The 15,028-nt window shown below is 45.2% G+C and overlaps 1 protein-coding gene across 2 annotated transcripts; it reads right to left on the bottom strand.

The window, feature by feature from the left end:
- Positions 1-2,861: 2,861 nt before the first annotated feature.
- angptl4 (angiopoietin-like 4) lies at positions 2,862-11,135 on the bottom strand. 2 transcript variants are annotated; one of them, XM_056292501.1, is made up of 7 exons: positions 10,446-11,135; positions 9,059-9,169; positions 8,847-8,943; positions 5,700-5,813; positions 5,329-5,424; positions 4,565-4,849; positions 2,862-4,429 (listed from the first exon to the last, which is right to left on the bottom strand). In XM_056292501.1, the coding sequence occupies exons 1-7, from the start codon at positions 11,118-11,120 to the stop codon at positions 4,245-4,247; spliced, it is 1,563 nt and encodes a 520-aa protein (XP_056148476.1). In that variant the 5' UTR covers positions 11,121-11,135; the 3' UTR covers positions 2,862-4,244. The 2 variants fall into 2 exon arrangements, with proteins under 2 accessions (XP_056148476.1, XP_056148477.1); XM_056292502.1 differs by having other exon boundaries at positions 5,329-5,421.
- Positions 11,136-15,028: the final 3,893 nt, after the last annotated feature.

The following is a 15,028-nucleotide window of genomic DNA, read 5'->3' as shown; positions in this document are numbered from 1 at the left end:
GCCTAATGTCCATACACCTGACACTTGATGCACAGGATGAAGTGAAGGAGGCCTTCTATGCTGACCTGGACAACATCTTAACCAAAGTCCTCAAGGAGGACAAGTTAATCCTGCTTGGAGATTTAAATGCCAGGGTGGGATGAAACCACAATCTATGGAGAGGCACAATAGGGAAGGAAGGAGTTGGCAACACAAACTCCAATGGCATATTGCTGCTATCAAAGTGCTCAGAACACAGCCTGGTCATCACCAACACACTTTTACGCCAAAAGAATAAACTCAAAACATCCTTGATGCATCCTCGCTCTAAGCTCTGGCACCTCATCGATTACATAGTTGTCTGTGCCAAAGACTGCCATGATGTGCTCAACACCAGAGCGATGACCAGTGTGGATGACTGCTGGACAGACCACAGGCTCATCCGCTCCATCATGCCCATCAGTCTCACGTGGAAAAGAAGGGTGCAAAAAAGGCAGTGCCGGCCAAAGCTCAACATCGAATGGTTGGGTGACACCACCCTTCGAGAACAACTCCAGGCTACTCTCAGCGCTGCTTTGCCCAAGCAATACCCATAAGATATTGATACACACTGGGACCTGCTTAAGTCTATCACCATGGACTCCTGCAAAAGCACCCTTGGCTACAAAACCCGGAAACATCAAGACTGGTACGATGAGAATGACAACGGAATCCAACAGCTCATTGACATCAAGCGGCAAATCTTCATTGCCACAAGGAGTCAAAATCATGTTCAGGATTGACGGACAATTCCTGAACATCAACAAATTCAGGGTTAAAAGCAGAATCACCACCATATCCATCATGGAGCTGCAGTATGCTGACGACAATGCCCTCGTGGCCCATTCAGAAGAAGACCTACAGTGCATTCTGGATGCTTTTGCCAAGGCATACAAGCAGCTTGGTCTGGCCCTTAACATAAAAAGACCTAGATCCTCTACCAGCCACCACCCAACACAAATAACCCTGCTCCACCCCCAACCATCTCTGTTGACAAAACCAGACTGGAAAATGTGGACCACTTTACGTTTCTTGGAAACCTCCTATCCTCCAAAGCTAACATTGATGAGGAAATACACCACCGCCTCAGTTGTGCCAGTGGGGTTTTCTCAAGACTGAGAAAAAGGGTCTTTGAAACCCGCAACCTCCAGGCCAGGACGAAAATTCTGGTCTACAAAGCGGTAGTGTTGCCCACCCTACTGTATGGATCAGAATCCTGGACCACATACAGCAGGCACCTGAAGGCACTAGAGGCACATCATCAGAGGTGCCTCCGAAAAATCCTCAAGATCACCTAGGAAGATAGACGCACCAACACCAGCGTCCTGGAGGAGGCTAACATTCCCACTATCACTGCCACAATCGCCCAACACCAGCTCAGATGGACTGGCCATGTCATCCGTATGCATGACTCTCGCCTTCCAAAACAAGTTCGATACTCCCAGCTTCTCACAGGACAACATGCCCCGGGAGGTCAAAAGAAAAGGTATAAGGATAACATCCAAGCAAACATCAAAAAATGCTACATAGACCCTAAGACCTGGGAGGACACAGCAACCAACAGGGCGACCTGGAGAAAACTTGTCCAGGAAGGAGCAGCACTATATAGTAATGATCTCCACTGTGCTGCAGAAGACAAGCGCAGACTCAGAAAGGAGGGAGTTTCCACCAAACAGGCCCAAACCAATCCCACAACTATCACCGCCAACCCCTGCCCACACTGCACCAAAATATGCGGCTCCAGGATTGGCCTCTTCATCCACCTGAAGACCCACAAGGACCAAGAAGGAGGACAGTCATACTCGACCCCGAGTGACCGCCAGTGATGATGATGATGATGGTCTGGCGGCCTGTCCAGGGTGTCTCTCTGCCTGCCGCCCAATGACTGCTAAGATAGGCTCCAGCACTCCGCGACCCTGAGTAAGGAGAAGCGGTTTGGATAATGGAATGGATTTTGCATGAATCATAAATATTGAAACTGATATAAATTCAGTCTAAAATAGTGGTTTCCCCTGTCTATTTCAATTTGAATTTGCCACACTGCAAGGCTAACACTTAATGAGCTGATCAATAATGAGAGTGAACTTTTACTGACATGCAGGAGGGAGTTGGCATGTAGAAGGTGAAACACTGATTCAGATATCCTGCCGAAAATGTAATGTTTGGGTTTTCATAATCAGCTATGCTTTTGCACCATCTTTTTTTGATCATGTTCGATATCAATCAGTCAGATTTTCTGCAAAAATACCGGCACCCAGATGCAAATAAATCTCATCCCAGTGCAGCCTTACAACATATAAAAGGGGATTGTTTTCCATGATTATCGGTGTTGACAACAACACTGAAGATAGATGCCACTCTGAGGATGCCATGCAATGGCGTGGGATGTTCTTTATCTGCTGGGTGAAAGGCAATCCGGCAAGCTTAAGCATGGAGAGGACATTCCTCTCTTACACCTGCCAAGTGAGATGCTCCAGGCCAAGATCAGCTTAACCCTCAGCATGCCTGCCCTGCTGGGTGATAGGACGTGGAGCTACGCACAGGAATGAAGAGGCCTCACCTCTGAGGCACAACACAGAATCACTTTTTTGGAATCAGTTTTGAATAAATTTCGATAGTTCGTTCTGATTTTAATTTATAGAGAAATATTTGCTGTCAAAATCTTTTGCACTCAGGGCCTCTACGTTTAACTCATCTCGTCCGTCATACTGCTTCCCGTGGGGTTTCTGTTTGATTTTCACTTGATTGTTACATGGTACAGGATGATGTCTGGTGATGATTATTTCTAACTTCTGAATCCTTTCTCCACGCACTGCCTGATAATCAAGGGAACAGCGGCAAGATTCATTTTACATCAATTTTATTGGTTCGTTGTGACCAAAGATCTCTTATACTCTCTTAAAAAACAATTTTACATCTGTGAAATATGAAGACATTATAAATTACAGACAGGAAGCACCAGAAATATATATGCATAATATAGATTCTTTACAGAATTTAAATAAAGAAAGGGAACAAAAACACTACGACAAAAATCACATGACGTAAGAATACCGACACAATATCACGACAGACGGGTTTACAGTGAAAAGTACAGAGAAGATATGACATTCCTTCATACACTATGTACAAAAAGATGTCTCTAATATGTAAAAGGCAGTCAATGTGACTCAACTCATTGCAAAAACTCCACAGTAAAACCAAACACAGTGAAGTACAGACTCGTTTTGATCTGAAATGGCAGGCGAGTATTATTTTACCGCACAAAGGCTGGAATGGTTTTCAGTGCCCCATGTTGGAGAATGGTAATTCTGACCAGCAACCATTTTCCGACATTACACGTTCTTAGCGGTTTCTTTCCAGGCACCGTAAATCTAGTTTACAGTGATTAAAATCTTTTCATTATGTCTTTTTAGCTATTAATGCCGCTGTGTTCTTGTGGGAAAGGACTTGGATTAAGTCACCTTTTGGTCCATACCACTTTTTTTATAAAACTGTTCTTTTGAACTGGCAGTGCTGTTTACTCAAGAAAATCCCATTTAACCTCAACATGCACGCATGCGCGCACACACACACACACACACACACACACACACACACACACACACACACACACACACACACACACACACACACACACACACACACACTATAAGAGGCCACATGCCTGGTGATGAGTCCGAACTTGTTGAGGATGCTTTGTGTCTCGGAGCATCATGCACGGGTCCGGACTTGCTCTGTGACACTTTGTGACTTTAACTTTGCATTTACAGGCATTGCAGCCCCCTAGCCGCACTCCAACAGTGAGAATCTGCTATACAAATGCTGTCTCATACCACTTTCCGTGGTTGTGCCAACACACGGCTATTTTTCACTGCTCCTTTCTTTCATATTGACTATGCTTAACTAGACATGTCTGTATAATTAGTTTGTATCGTGCTTCTTTTTTTTCTTCTTCCCATCTCTGCCTTGTAGTGGTATAGGAAAGTCTGCTTGGCTTTCAGGAGGCTGAGAGATGGAAACCTGGAACTCATTGAAGTATGAGCTGTTTGACCTTCTCCTCTTGTGGGCCTTAGTTCTCTATTTTGTGGTCTCCCTCACTGTGAGAGACTACCAGATGGAGAACGGAGGGAAAAATGAACCCCCCCCCCCCACCACCCTGTCCACCTCATCAACCAAAGAGAAAAAAAGTTTAAGATTCTTTCTGTTTTCTCTCTCTTTTGCCTTTACGATTTGTGCTCGACACTGGCAGGAGCGATCATCATGACGGTGGTTTTCAGAGGGTAGTAGCGGCCTCGCCAGGTCTTCCAGAAGACACCCTGCTTCCTCTGGTGCCTCTGTTTGGGAGGGGGGCTCTGGAAGTATCGTCCGTTTAGGTTGGCGCGACCACAATTACTGAACCACCAGCCACCTGTGACGAAAGAGAGCAAATGGGAAATACCATTAGATTTAATAATACACTATAATCCTGATTTGCAGTTTGAGTTCTGACACAGCAAGGGACGCATCTCCTGTTATCGGACTCTGGTTCAGCTGTTAAACTTACCGGAAAGGTGTTTGGCACAATTGATGTCGTTTTTCTGGTCATTGTCTTGGTCACGGGTGGAAAAGGGCAGGCCGGAGATGGCGTCAGTCACCAGGGAGCTCTCCAGGTTGGCGATGGTGCCTGTCTCCTGAATGTGAAGGGAGTATTTGGTCTCCTCACCACCCAGATGGAAGGGGAGCTGGATGGACTCTGAGTCATCCCTCCAATCAGAGAACTTGATCTTTAGGATGTAGTCACCATTTTTAGACACAGAATAGATCTTCTCCAGACCCAACCAGAACTCTCCTGGAGGAGAAGAGAGGGAGAAAATGAGAGAAAGAATGGAAAAAAAAACAAAAAACAGCCCAGTGCTGGGATAGAGAACTTGTGCTGACATCCCTTTACCATCTACAGTCTGATTCTTAGAGTTCCTAATCATATTCATAGGATAACTGATGACATTTAGGCACTAATGTCATGTTAAACTACTGATAAGACCATTGGGTGATTTGCTGGTAGAGTTAGACCCTATAAGTAATCTGCTACTTTGGGATGGGATTCACCAAAGCATCTTAATGCTGAGGTAATCTTTCTTCCACTGGAAGCTAATTAGAGATAAGATACTTTTGGAAGCCATTCCCTGGTCTTTGATGAAGCGGCTGTGATTCAGGCAGCTATTCTGTGTTATCTGTCATATTAATCCTTCTCTGGCCAACACAGCGAGCTCCAGTCCAGGACCGGAGACGGCATGTTAGACCGCTAAAGACAACAGAGGATGTATTTACCATTCAAGCTGCCGAAGCCCTTCTGGTAGGCCTGCCATAGCTGGTCAAAGTCCACAGATCCATCTTGGCGCCTCTGGATTACTGTCCAGCCGCCTTCTGGAGGGAGAGGGGGGGGGGGTCAGCATGGATTAGGTCATGTTCATTTCATACCTAGACCATGCCAGCTATAATAGTGGGTTTATATAATAATTCCAAGAATACAATGGAATTTCTTCTACATGAAGATCTGTTTGGATACTTCCACCTCCTCTTCTCTTTATGAAGTTGGTGGTTGGATTGCCTGAGCTATTAGCCATCGATGGTCCAGACACACTGAACAAAAAGTCAAGGGACATCCTGACAGTGCAAGAGAGAAATCCTTCCCCGCTTACCTGCTGTCATTTCACAGAAGACCTCAAAGGGTTGAGCGTTCAGAGGCTGGATGGTGTAGACCCCGCTGGCGGTCTCTCCCCTGAGGAAGAGCTCGTGGCAGTCTGAGGCTATTTCTAGAGAGAGAACAAAGGGAGAAAACACAACATTGTTAACACAAACAGTTCCTCTGACATGTTATCTTAAGGAATGAATACAACAAAGCCCTGATAACCCAAGCAATCTGTTTCCTCCACATCAGGTGCCAATCCTATTTATAGCTGCCACGTTAAACTGTAATAGTTTGTCTTTGATTAAAAAAAACGGTATATTTACTAAATTAAACTTTGCTCTGAACTTGTGATGGACGGCTTTTTATGATAGTGAGCAAGCATCCACTGCTTCTCTTCTAAGGGTAACACTTCACAGTGCGGAGGAGAAACTGGGAAGGGTTTCAGCAGCTGTTGTCATTCAAACAGATGAGATGTTTCCTCGTCGTCAGTGAGAGTCTTTTGAGGCCATTTGAGGAGGTATTAAGAGTAGCGCGGTACTTGAAAAAGGGGATTTTCGCAAATCTGAACGTTTCCCCTTTCCCATTCTTATAAGTAGGTCAGTGTAGCGCTCCTATCTGCTAAGCCATTGTTGCTGTGCACCTATGTGAAAGCAGAGTGTTTGCAAATAAAAGACGTTATCAGTTAAAATACGACTTATCAGTAAGTCTGTACATAAACATGTGTAACCATGAGGGTATCTGACCTCGCTGAACAAATGGGATACGTAAAGAGAGAGAGAGAGAGGGTATGAGAGAGATAGAGAGAGAGAGAGAGAGAGAGAGAGAGAGAGAGAGACAGACAGACAGAGATGGGGGGGGGTGCCAACTCCTTACTTAGTAATAAACGTGACCTTTTTCCCAGTTCCCAAGCAACCCACCCCCCCACGTGAAACCTCTCCGCCTTCTTGACCTATTGATTACACGCAACTATCCTTTCATTCCTCATCCCCCTCCCCTCCAGCCTGTAACAACCCCCCTCACGTGCACAACAGCCAGCCGGTGACGTTGGAATGCATGGCCAGTGCATGCACAGGGAGTGCTCAGAGAGTCGTAATAGGGGGGGCTGTTGTTGCTTGCAGAAGTAATTGGGACACTGGAGACAGTAGAAAAATAAAATGGGGCCCTGAGCAGGCAGCTAGAGCTCATATGCCTGTTGAGTCACAAGACAAATGGCTCCCCATGCAATAAACCCCTTTTACCATGGAGGACAATGGCAAAAAAGCCAAAAACTCTATTTTATGAATTGATCACATCACACGGTGCGACTTAACTCTTCACATAAAAAACAACAAAAGGTTAACGAGATTCATCTTTTTTCCGCAGTAAGTAAATAATGATTGGTTGTTATGCAAGGGTGGTGCCTGTTTGCTGGGTGTTTTTTTTGTCAAGGCAATGCCAGCTGACCACAGAACCACAAAACCCCATTTGGGTGGTATGACCCCTCCTCTATTGCTGTGAACTCTGATCCCTAGTGGTAGCTCCTGTCTGCTGTTGGTCAGTCAGGAAGTCCTGAACTTTAGCACACTTCTTTGGCTTTGTAATGAGAGAGAGAGAGAAAGAGAGACAGAGAGAGAGAGAGAGAGAGAGAGAGAGAGAGAGAGAGAGAGAGAGAGAGAGAGAGAGAGAGAGAGAGAGAGAGAGAGAGAGAGAGAGAGAGAGAGAGAGAGAGAGAGAGAGAGAGAGAGAGAGAGTTATATGGAGTGCTGGGGATGGGGAGAAGAAGAGAGGATGAATGAGGAGGAGGAAGATGGTGGGATGTCTGACACTGACAGATCTAGGGGAAAGGTTACACATACTTCATACTTCGGGGATGTAGGAGTGCTTGTTTTACGCGAAAAGTAGGCGGTCTGAAAACAGAGGCGGGCGGGGTACCAGTGTCTCCAGAACAGCAAAGGATGTCTGTATAAAGTTCACCAACAAAATTAGACCACTCTTACTCCTTTTCCCCCCCTCTTTTAACTCGGCATATTTTTCTGGCCCAGGTCCAGGCTCTGTAATCTGAGGAACACCGTACAGTTGAACTGCACAAAGCTTCATGCGTGGCCCTGCTCCCTACCTCTCTCTGCCCAGCACTGAGATGATCACTGAGTAATCCTTTTGTGTTGGGGCTCTGTTGTGAGACTCTGACTTAACACTATGCGAGACTGGTGAACTTTCCCCCAGTTGGAGGCAATCCAGGGAAACTTGTTTCTTTTTGGCATTCCTCAAATCCTGCTGATGTCAGAACATCAGCATCAGAGGCCTTATTGTGATTTGTGCCGGCTGACTGAACTCGACCGGCCTCTTCCCCTCTCGCTGCGGCCGCCGGAAATGTGAGATGTGCGAGCTAAAACGGATTAAAATCATCCTTCTGTGAGTGTTAGTTACAGCGCGACCCATTTTCTCTTATAATGTGAAGACGGAGAACATCTGTCTGGCCGATACGTCCACATCTACGCACTTACACAGTGGGATATGTATGAACCCAAAAAAGGCTTCACTGGTCAAGTATGCTTTACACATACAAGGTATTTATTTTTCTTTGGTTATCAGTAATTCTCAATATACTTTCATATGTACACACAGGGAAAATAAAGGGGGGGGGGTAAACTATTATCAGTGATCAGTATTAGGCAAGCAGCTACTGATATGAGCAATACTTTCAGGAAAAAAAACATTAATTTATGTATTTCTGCGACTGAAATACACTATTCTCCATAACTTACATCAGATTGATACGACATGCTTTAATGTACACAGCGAGTATATGTAATGAAGATTTATTTCAATCCTAAAAAAAGATAGGGGGGGGGGGGTTAACTAGTTTTAGATGCATATCCTCCACTGCACCACTGCGCACACACACACACACACACACACACACAGCAAATTAAAGGGAAACAATAACTTTTAACACTAGTCGTGTTTTTTTCCCCTCGACTTTCTTTCAGCTGCGACTTGTCGTTCATAGTTAAACCCGCAGTGTTGAACGAGGCTCATTGAGTTTAATTGCTATTGAATTAAGCTTATTATTGGCCCCACTAAACAGATGGCGTGGCACGTTTCGGCATCGGATTATATTTAGGTGATTTAAGTACATGTAGTCAAGGAGGATTTGGTCGCCTGGGTTTTTACTCACCGGCCGGGGAGTCACGTTGCTCCACATCGCTAGTTTGCACCTTGTCCTCGGCCTTATTGCTGCTCTTCATCATCGGCCTCTCCTTCTTCTGCTGAAGCTAACGAAAGATTCAAAAAGAAATAAAATAAAATCAGTCAGATGATAGAAACATAAGCCCAAATAAACATAATACTGGTTTCACAAGCTGTTACTGACAGTTGTGCAGGCATTACCTGACTTTGCAGGGTCCTGATTCGCACATTTTGTTTGTCCAGTTTCTCCTGCTGGAGCCGGATTCTCACCACGAGGTCATCAATACGTTTGTTTTGAGCCTCCAGCATCACCTGAAAAAAAAAAGAAGCATTCTTTCTTGAACTCATTTTGTTCACTCCCAGTGTATTTTGTTCCTTGGTATAAAGGGACATGTTTGGCACCGTGGTAGTACAGAGTGCATAACCAGCAGGTCATTCACATTCACTCAAGAAATGGTGTGTTTATTGTGGATCTATGGATACACAGATCCATAGTACACACACTATGCTTAAGACAATATACATATGTCATAGCTAATTTAAATTAAACTCCCCTACAGGGTTAATACCAGCCTATTTATCTAAAATAAGAGTCATGGCATAGATCCCAGACATCTGAAAGCATTACCCCCGCCCACCCCTTGCTGGCTTTGTGGTGATGAGTTGGAGAATACTGTGCCAAACGTCCCCTTTGTCTTTTTCAACTGACCATGGCTCAGTTACATAACTCAACCCGGAGCGGGATTTTCAGCCCGCCATGCAAGCTTTACAATTCAAATTAAGGTCAGTTTTCAGAGGGTGAGCTGTTAAGCACAGAAAATCTCCTAGCCCTCTATTACTAGGTCACACACCCATTTATTACTATTCATATCATGAAATATCAGTGTTGCACAAACTATCCACTCTATTCTTGCAACTGATGCATGCAGATCTTTTAGTATTTGTCACCACATACCACACGCTCTTCTGTAGTGCATGCATGCACTGCAAGCCAATTAACCCCCCCCCCCACACACACACACACACATGCACGCACACACGCATGCACTATGCACTTCTATTCAGTCCCTTTGAGTCCACAGAAATAACCCCACCATGCAAGCCAACTGTTCCTGTCTATCAAAACAGCCTCTTGTTTTCCTTCTTGTTATTCCTTGTTACACATTGGCCCACTATCAGATGCCCTCTTTCCTTCCTTTCCTCCTCTATAATAAAATCAATCTTATCATCTTTTTATAACATAACACATATTCTAGACTTGCAGAACTTCTCTCCGTAAATGACTGAAGATGTGGAGATGCGTATAGCGGCAAATTAAGTGGATAGTCTGCTTCCTGCAAAAACAGCCATATTGTATGGCGATAACTTCATCTAAAAGGTAGAAGAATGTATTGCATATAGTGATAACCTCCTCAGGACAAAGGATGTAAGATAATCCTCTTAACAGCCTCATTGTCTTCAGTAACATGCTCATAAGCTCACTTCCCTGAAGTTACCATGTGTAAACGTGCCTCTGCTCACCATAAGACACAATCCAGACCAAACCATCATCACCACTGCAAACAGAAAAACTCGACTCAGGGCTCACCTGGATGATGCCAGCCTCACTGTAGTTCTTGGAGGCGCCAGCATTCATGTCAGGCAGCACCCCGTCTCCCTGCAGCATGCTGTCAACCCTCTCCTCCAGTCGACTCATCCTCTCGGTCAACGTCCTCCTCTCGTGCTGCATCTCCTCGGTTTTCTCCCTCAGCTCGGCCGTGATGTTCAGCAGGTGCCCCTCTCTGTCCTCCAGTCCCCGGACCTGAGCCTTCAGAGCCTCCCCCTCGGCTCTCAGCTTCTGGCTCTCCTTCCCCAGCTCTGTCACCGTGCCGTTGAAGACCTTCAGTTTGGTGGAGATATCTCTCATCTGGACTTTGGTTTTGTCCACGTGCTCCTTCAGCCCTTGGCCCAGCTGTAGCAGGCCATGGGCGAGCACGTTCACGTCGTCCCACGCCGCGTACTGCACGCGCTTCTCCTTGGTCGTGCCGCTTGCGGATGAACCCCCTTTCCTCGCGAAAGGGAAGTCCGCGGCCACGAGGACCGCCAGAAAAGGTGCCAGAGTTGCCAGTGTTGTCTTCATTGCTGCTGGTTTGGCTGCGTCGTTGAAGGTTTGCTCAGGACGGTGCACCGCTCTATTGTTGCAGAGTAAGAAGTGTACGGCGCGCCCCTCCCTCGTCCTATCAAGTTGGCTATGAGAGCTCAAGCTCCTGCCTGTGCGAGGCATCTCCGCCGCTTTATAGTTTCGCAGCTCGCAACGCTGGCCGACAAGTTGCTGCCATTGGCTAGCAGGAGAGATGGGGGGGGGGGGGGGGGGTGGAGTCACTCTCAGGTTTCTCGCCCTCCTCCACCTCTCCTTTAACTCTTTATGTCAGAGGCGAACGGGAGGGCAGGGGCAGATCATGATGTAACGGGGGGACAGACTTCCATCACTGCCCAGGAAGAGACGGGGAGACTTTGACATTTATCTCCACCGGCCGGGTGTCCTCTGATAAATGATGCTGCCAGCTTTGAGATAAGCTTGGTCTTTATTACCAGCTAATGTGCTGCACAACACGTAATGAAGCATCACTGGATGGCTGCTGTCAGTTATTGCAGATTGCTCTCACCATTGTCGTTCAGTGAATGAATGCATTCAAACGTACAGGGACAGTGCAGTATGCTGCTGTTGCCAGTATTGTGAGCTGGCAAATCAGATAAGGAGCATGGGCTTCTGCATCTCATTGGGTCTGAAATGCCCACCGATTTTTTTATTTTTTTATTTTTTTCTTGGAAAAGATAAACTAATTTCCTCTGTAAACAATCCCAGTGATATTCATCAGACCACCCATTTAACATTAGTTCGCATTTGAGCCATCTCCCTCAGATCATGAGTAGGTGATATGGATTTTAGTCATCCTTCATGCCACATGCTGAAAAAAACTACTATTAACTTCTAACCTCCCCCACTTACCTGGATATCTGATTTATGTCACTTTTCATGGTTCATTATTAATGTAAAACATGTTTATGTGTTTTGGGATTGGTGCTGTGTAAACTTGTTGGAAAGTAATTTCCCATCAAGAATTAAAGAAGACTTAACTGAAACAGGTTTAAAGGTGAACAGATCTATAGAAATGCAATATAAATTATATATATATATATATATATTGCTATTGTTGCATATGTGTAAGTGTAATTCATTCCTGACGGAAGTACTTTTATAAACACCGGCACTTTGCACAAAAGGAGCACAGAGAAAAACCCATCATTCTGATTGACTTAGTTGTGAACACGGACCACGTGCTTTCCTTAATGAGAAAACAATTCTCATTATTCATTTCTCTTAACCATAATCGACAACCGTCACAGGGAGTCACAACAATCCCTACCAAAAACAGACCGCCAGCTAACTAAGCTAAACATGATCGAGGCAACCTTCAGCTCTGCTCAAAACAGTGCATCACTTATCGTGTCCCTTGGCAGATCTGCATAGATAAGGTCGTTACTGGAAAAGATTCCTCAAAACAGAAAAGCAAATGCCCTCGCAGAGACAGCATTATGCTCCCCTAATCATCTCACTGGGGATAAAGTGAGAAATGCTGTGCTTGAATGAAGTCACCGGCCTCGTGGCTCACGTCAGCAGGGGGAACATGCGAATCACTTGGCCCGAGTTGCTCCTCGGCGCGGATCTGCCGTAGGGAGGCTGGAAGACTGTGAGAATTAGGGGAAAGTTCACAGCACAGAGAATGCCCATGTTATATGACAATTCCCAAGGCTCGGATTCTTAACACCCTCCTCTTCGGAGCTCGCAGGCAATACGTGATCCGTGGCCAGACTACAAAAGAACAAGAACAAGGGGTTGATTTAACCCTTTCCTGTCTGCAGCCTGGGCTAAGTAGGTGAAAGGTAACTGGGAGATTGCCCACAGGGCTGTGAGGGGAAACACAGTGCAACTGAATCACAGAGACCTCACTCATGCGTCTGGAATGCAACAAACATGCATTATTTTAACTGAGGCCTTGGAGGAACGGGGGGTTTCCACAGAGACAGTCAAAGACTGCTGTGTTTTGGCTAAAAATAGGTTTTTCTCATTCGGCCTAAGAGAGTCTCTAAGTGAGAACGCTGAGGCCAATGCAAAGATTTTTGCTGTTATTTTTCAAAGCAGACAAATTCACTTGCCAGGCATGTCGACGACTCATTGTGGCTCTAGGTGCTTAGTTTTTACTGCAGGGTTTGCTGGGGCATGAAAACAGCTGTTTCTGTTTGATGGAGCCCGTTTTGCCAGCAAAAGGCCTGCATGGCTCACGCATACTCTTCCGCGGTAGGAACGTGTGAACATGGTTTCTCAACCAGAAAACCCCCAGGCCTCATTCCAGTATTAGGGAACAGTGTTGATTCAAGACAAATTGAACTTTTCTACCCGCCAGTACATGATTTTACGGGGGAAGAGTGTATGTACTCGAGCTGAATAGGTGTTGGATGGGACAATTTAATGAAGTACTGTATACACTATACATTCGTCCTCCACTCCCTTCATTTTTGGGGTCTTACACAGAAGCAGATCTGATGACGTCTACATCACACACACTGTGTGCCAAGAGACATGTGTTTGACTAATTTGTATTTACTGTAAAGGAATATATGATTGCTCATAAGACCATTTTTAAAATTAAACCTCACCCAAGGCACCCTGATGATGTCAGACAGGTATGTCTGAACAAGAGAGAACCCATTTTTTAGTAGAGGGAATTTTGATTCCGCTGATGTAGCTATGATTGTATGATTAATGTGATGATTATTGGCAAGATTACTGTAATTGTTGCTTAGATTTTCACATGCTGATTTGTTCTGAAACTGTAAACGCGTGTTGTTTACAGTTTCAAACGCAACACCTCACGTGAGCCTCCTGGGAAACACTCAGGTTGAACTTCAAGATTTTAATTGCGGTTCACTAAGATGATGTGATGACGTGGACGGTGCCTCGAGAATTTAATTACACCCTGTTGTTGTACATTTCTTTCTACTGTCATCATAATGGCAAAGAAAAACCTTTTTTGGGGGGGGCGGGAAAGAGAGAAGCTAGGCCTAGACATAATGAAGACTTTGCTTGGGGTAGGAGTAAACCACGTCATTTGCTGGATACTGTTTTTACCAGACATTGTCAACAGTAGAAATCGGTCTGTTCTCTTTCCTCTCTGTCCTTCCCGTCAACCCATCCGCCCATCCGCCCGGATCCACACCTTGTTCAATGTTTCCAAAATGGCCGCCCCCTCGCCGGCATGGTGAACTTTTACCCAGATTCCAAACAAAGAACATCTGTAAAGGCTAGTGAAGCCCGAAGACTTGTGTACGAGGAGAGAGAGAGAGAGAGAGAGAGAGAGAGAGAGAGAGAGAGAGAGAGAGAGAGAGAGAGAGAGAGAGAGAGAGAGAGAGTGAGAGAGTAAATCAGGTGCAAGAACATGTCAGAAGGGTGAACCAAGCTTCTTGCGGTACTTCTCTGCCTTCTGCCCTATTTCCAGTTAAATGTTCATTAATTAAAAAAAAAGAAATTGCATTTCATGCACCCTCACTTTGTCACTGACTACGGGTGTTTATCAGTAATACACGATGTAACCGACTTTGAAAAAGCTTTGATCCAATTCACAGGAGCGCAAAGCTATGTCTGTATAAAAGTATAAGCTTTATTCAAATTAGAAAAATAAAATAAAAGCATAGCCCATCGTCAGACATGTTTTGATCCAATTCCAAAACATGACAATTGACAGTTGCGTTGGGACTGAGAGGTTATCGATGAAGTCTCGCCGTCCCACATCTCCTGTTTATTGAAATGGTATAGGACATCTAAAACATAACCCCCTTTGGTTACCTGGTGAACATAATGTCAGTGGAGGTTAATCATATTCAAACCGCGCATCACGAGTCTGAGGCACAAGGCTGAGTGTGCACATGCGAGGCTTGTGACAAGACTTCACCTCCCATCAGTCACTCGGCTCCCACGTATGAGACGCTTCATTTTTGACTGATACACACTCGAGGAACGAGGTGTGCCGTGATGTTTTGTATGAGTCTAATGGATGGTCACAGTGGTTTACAATTTGTAAAGTAGAGCTTATGACTGTCATGTGATTGAACAGAGAAATCAGTCTGGACATG

This window comes from Lampris incognitus, chromosome 14 (genome assembly GCF_029633865.1).
Source record: "Lampris incognitus isolate fLamInc1 chromosome 14, fLamInc1.hap2, whole genome shotgun sequence".
Classification (NCBI taxonomy): Eukaryota; Metazoa; Chordata; class Actinopteri; order Lampriformes; family Lampridae; genus Lampris; species Lampris incognitus.
Note: the sequence above shows the minus strand (reverse complement) of the source record. Positions and strands in the feature narration are given on the sequence as shown.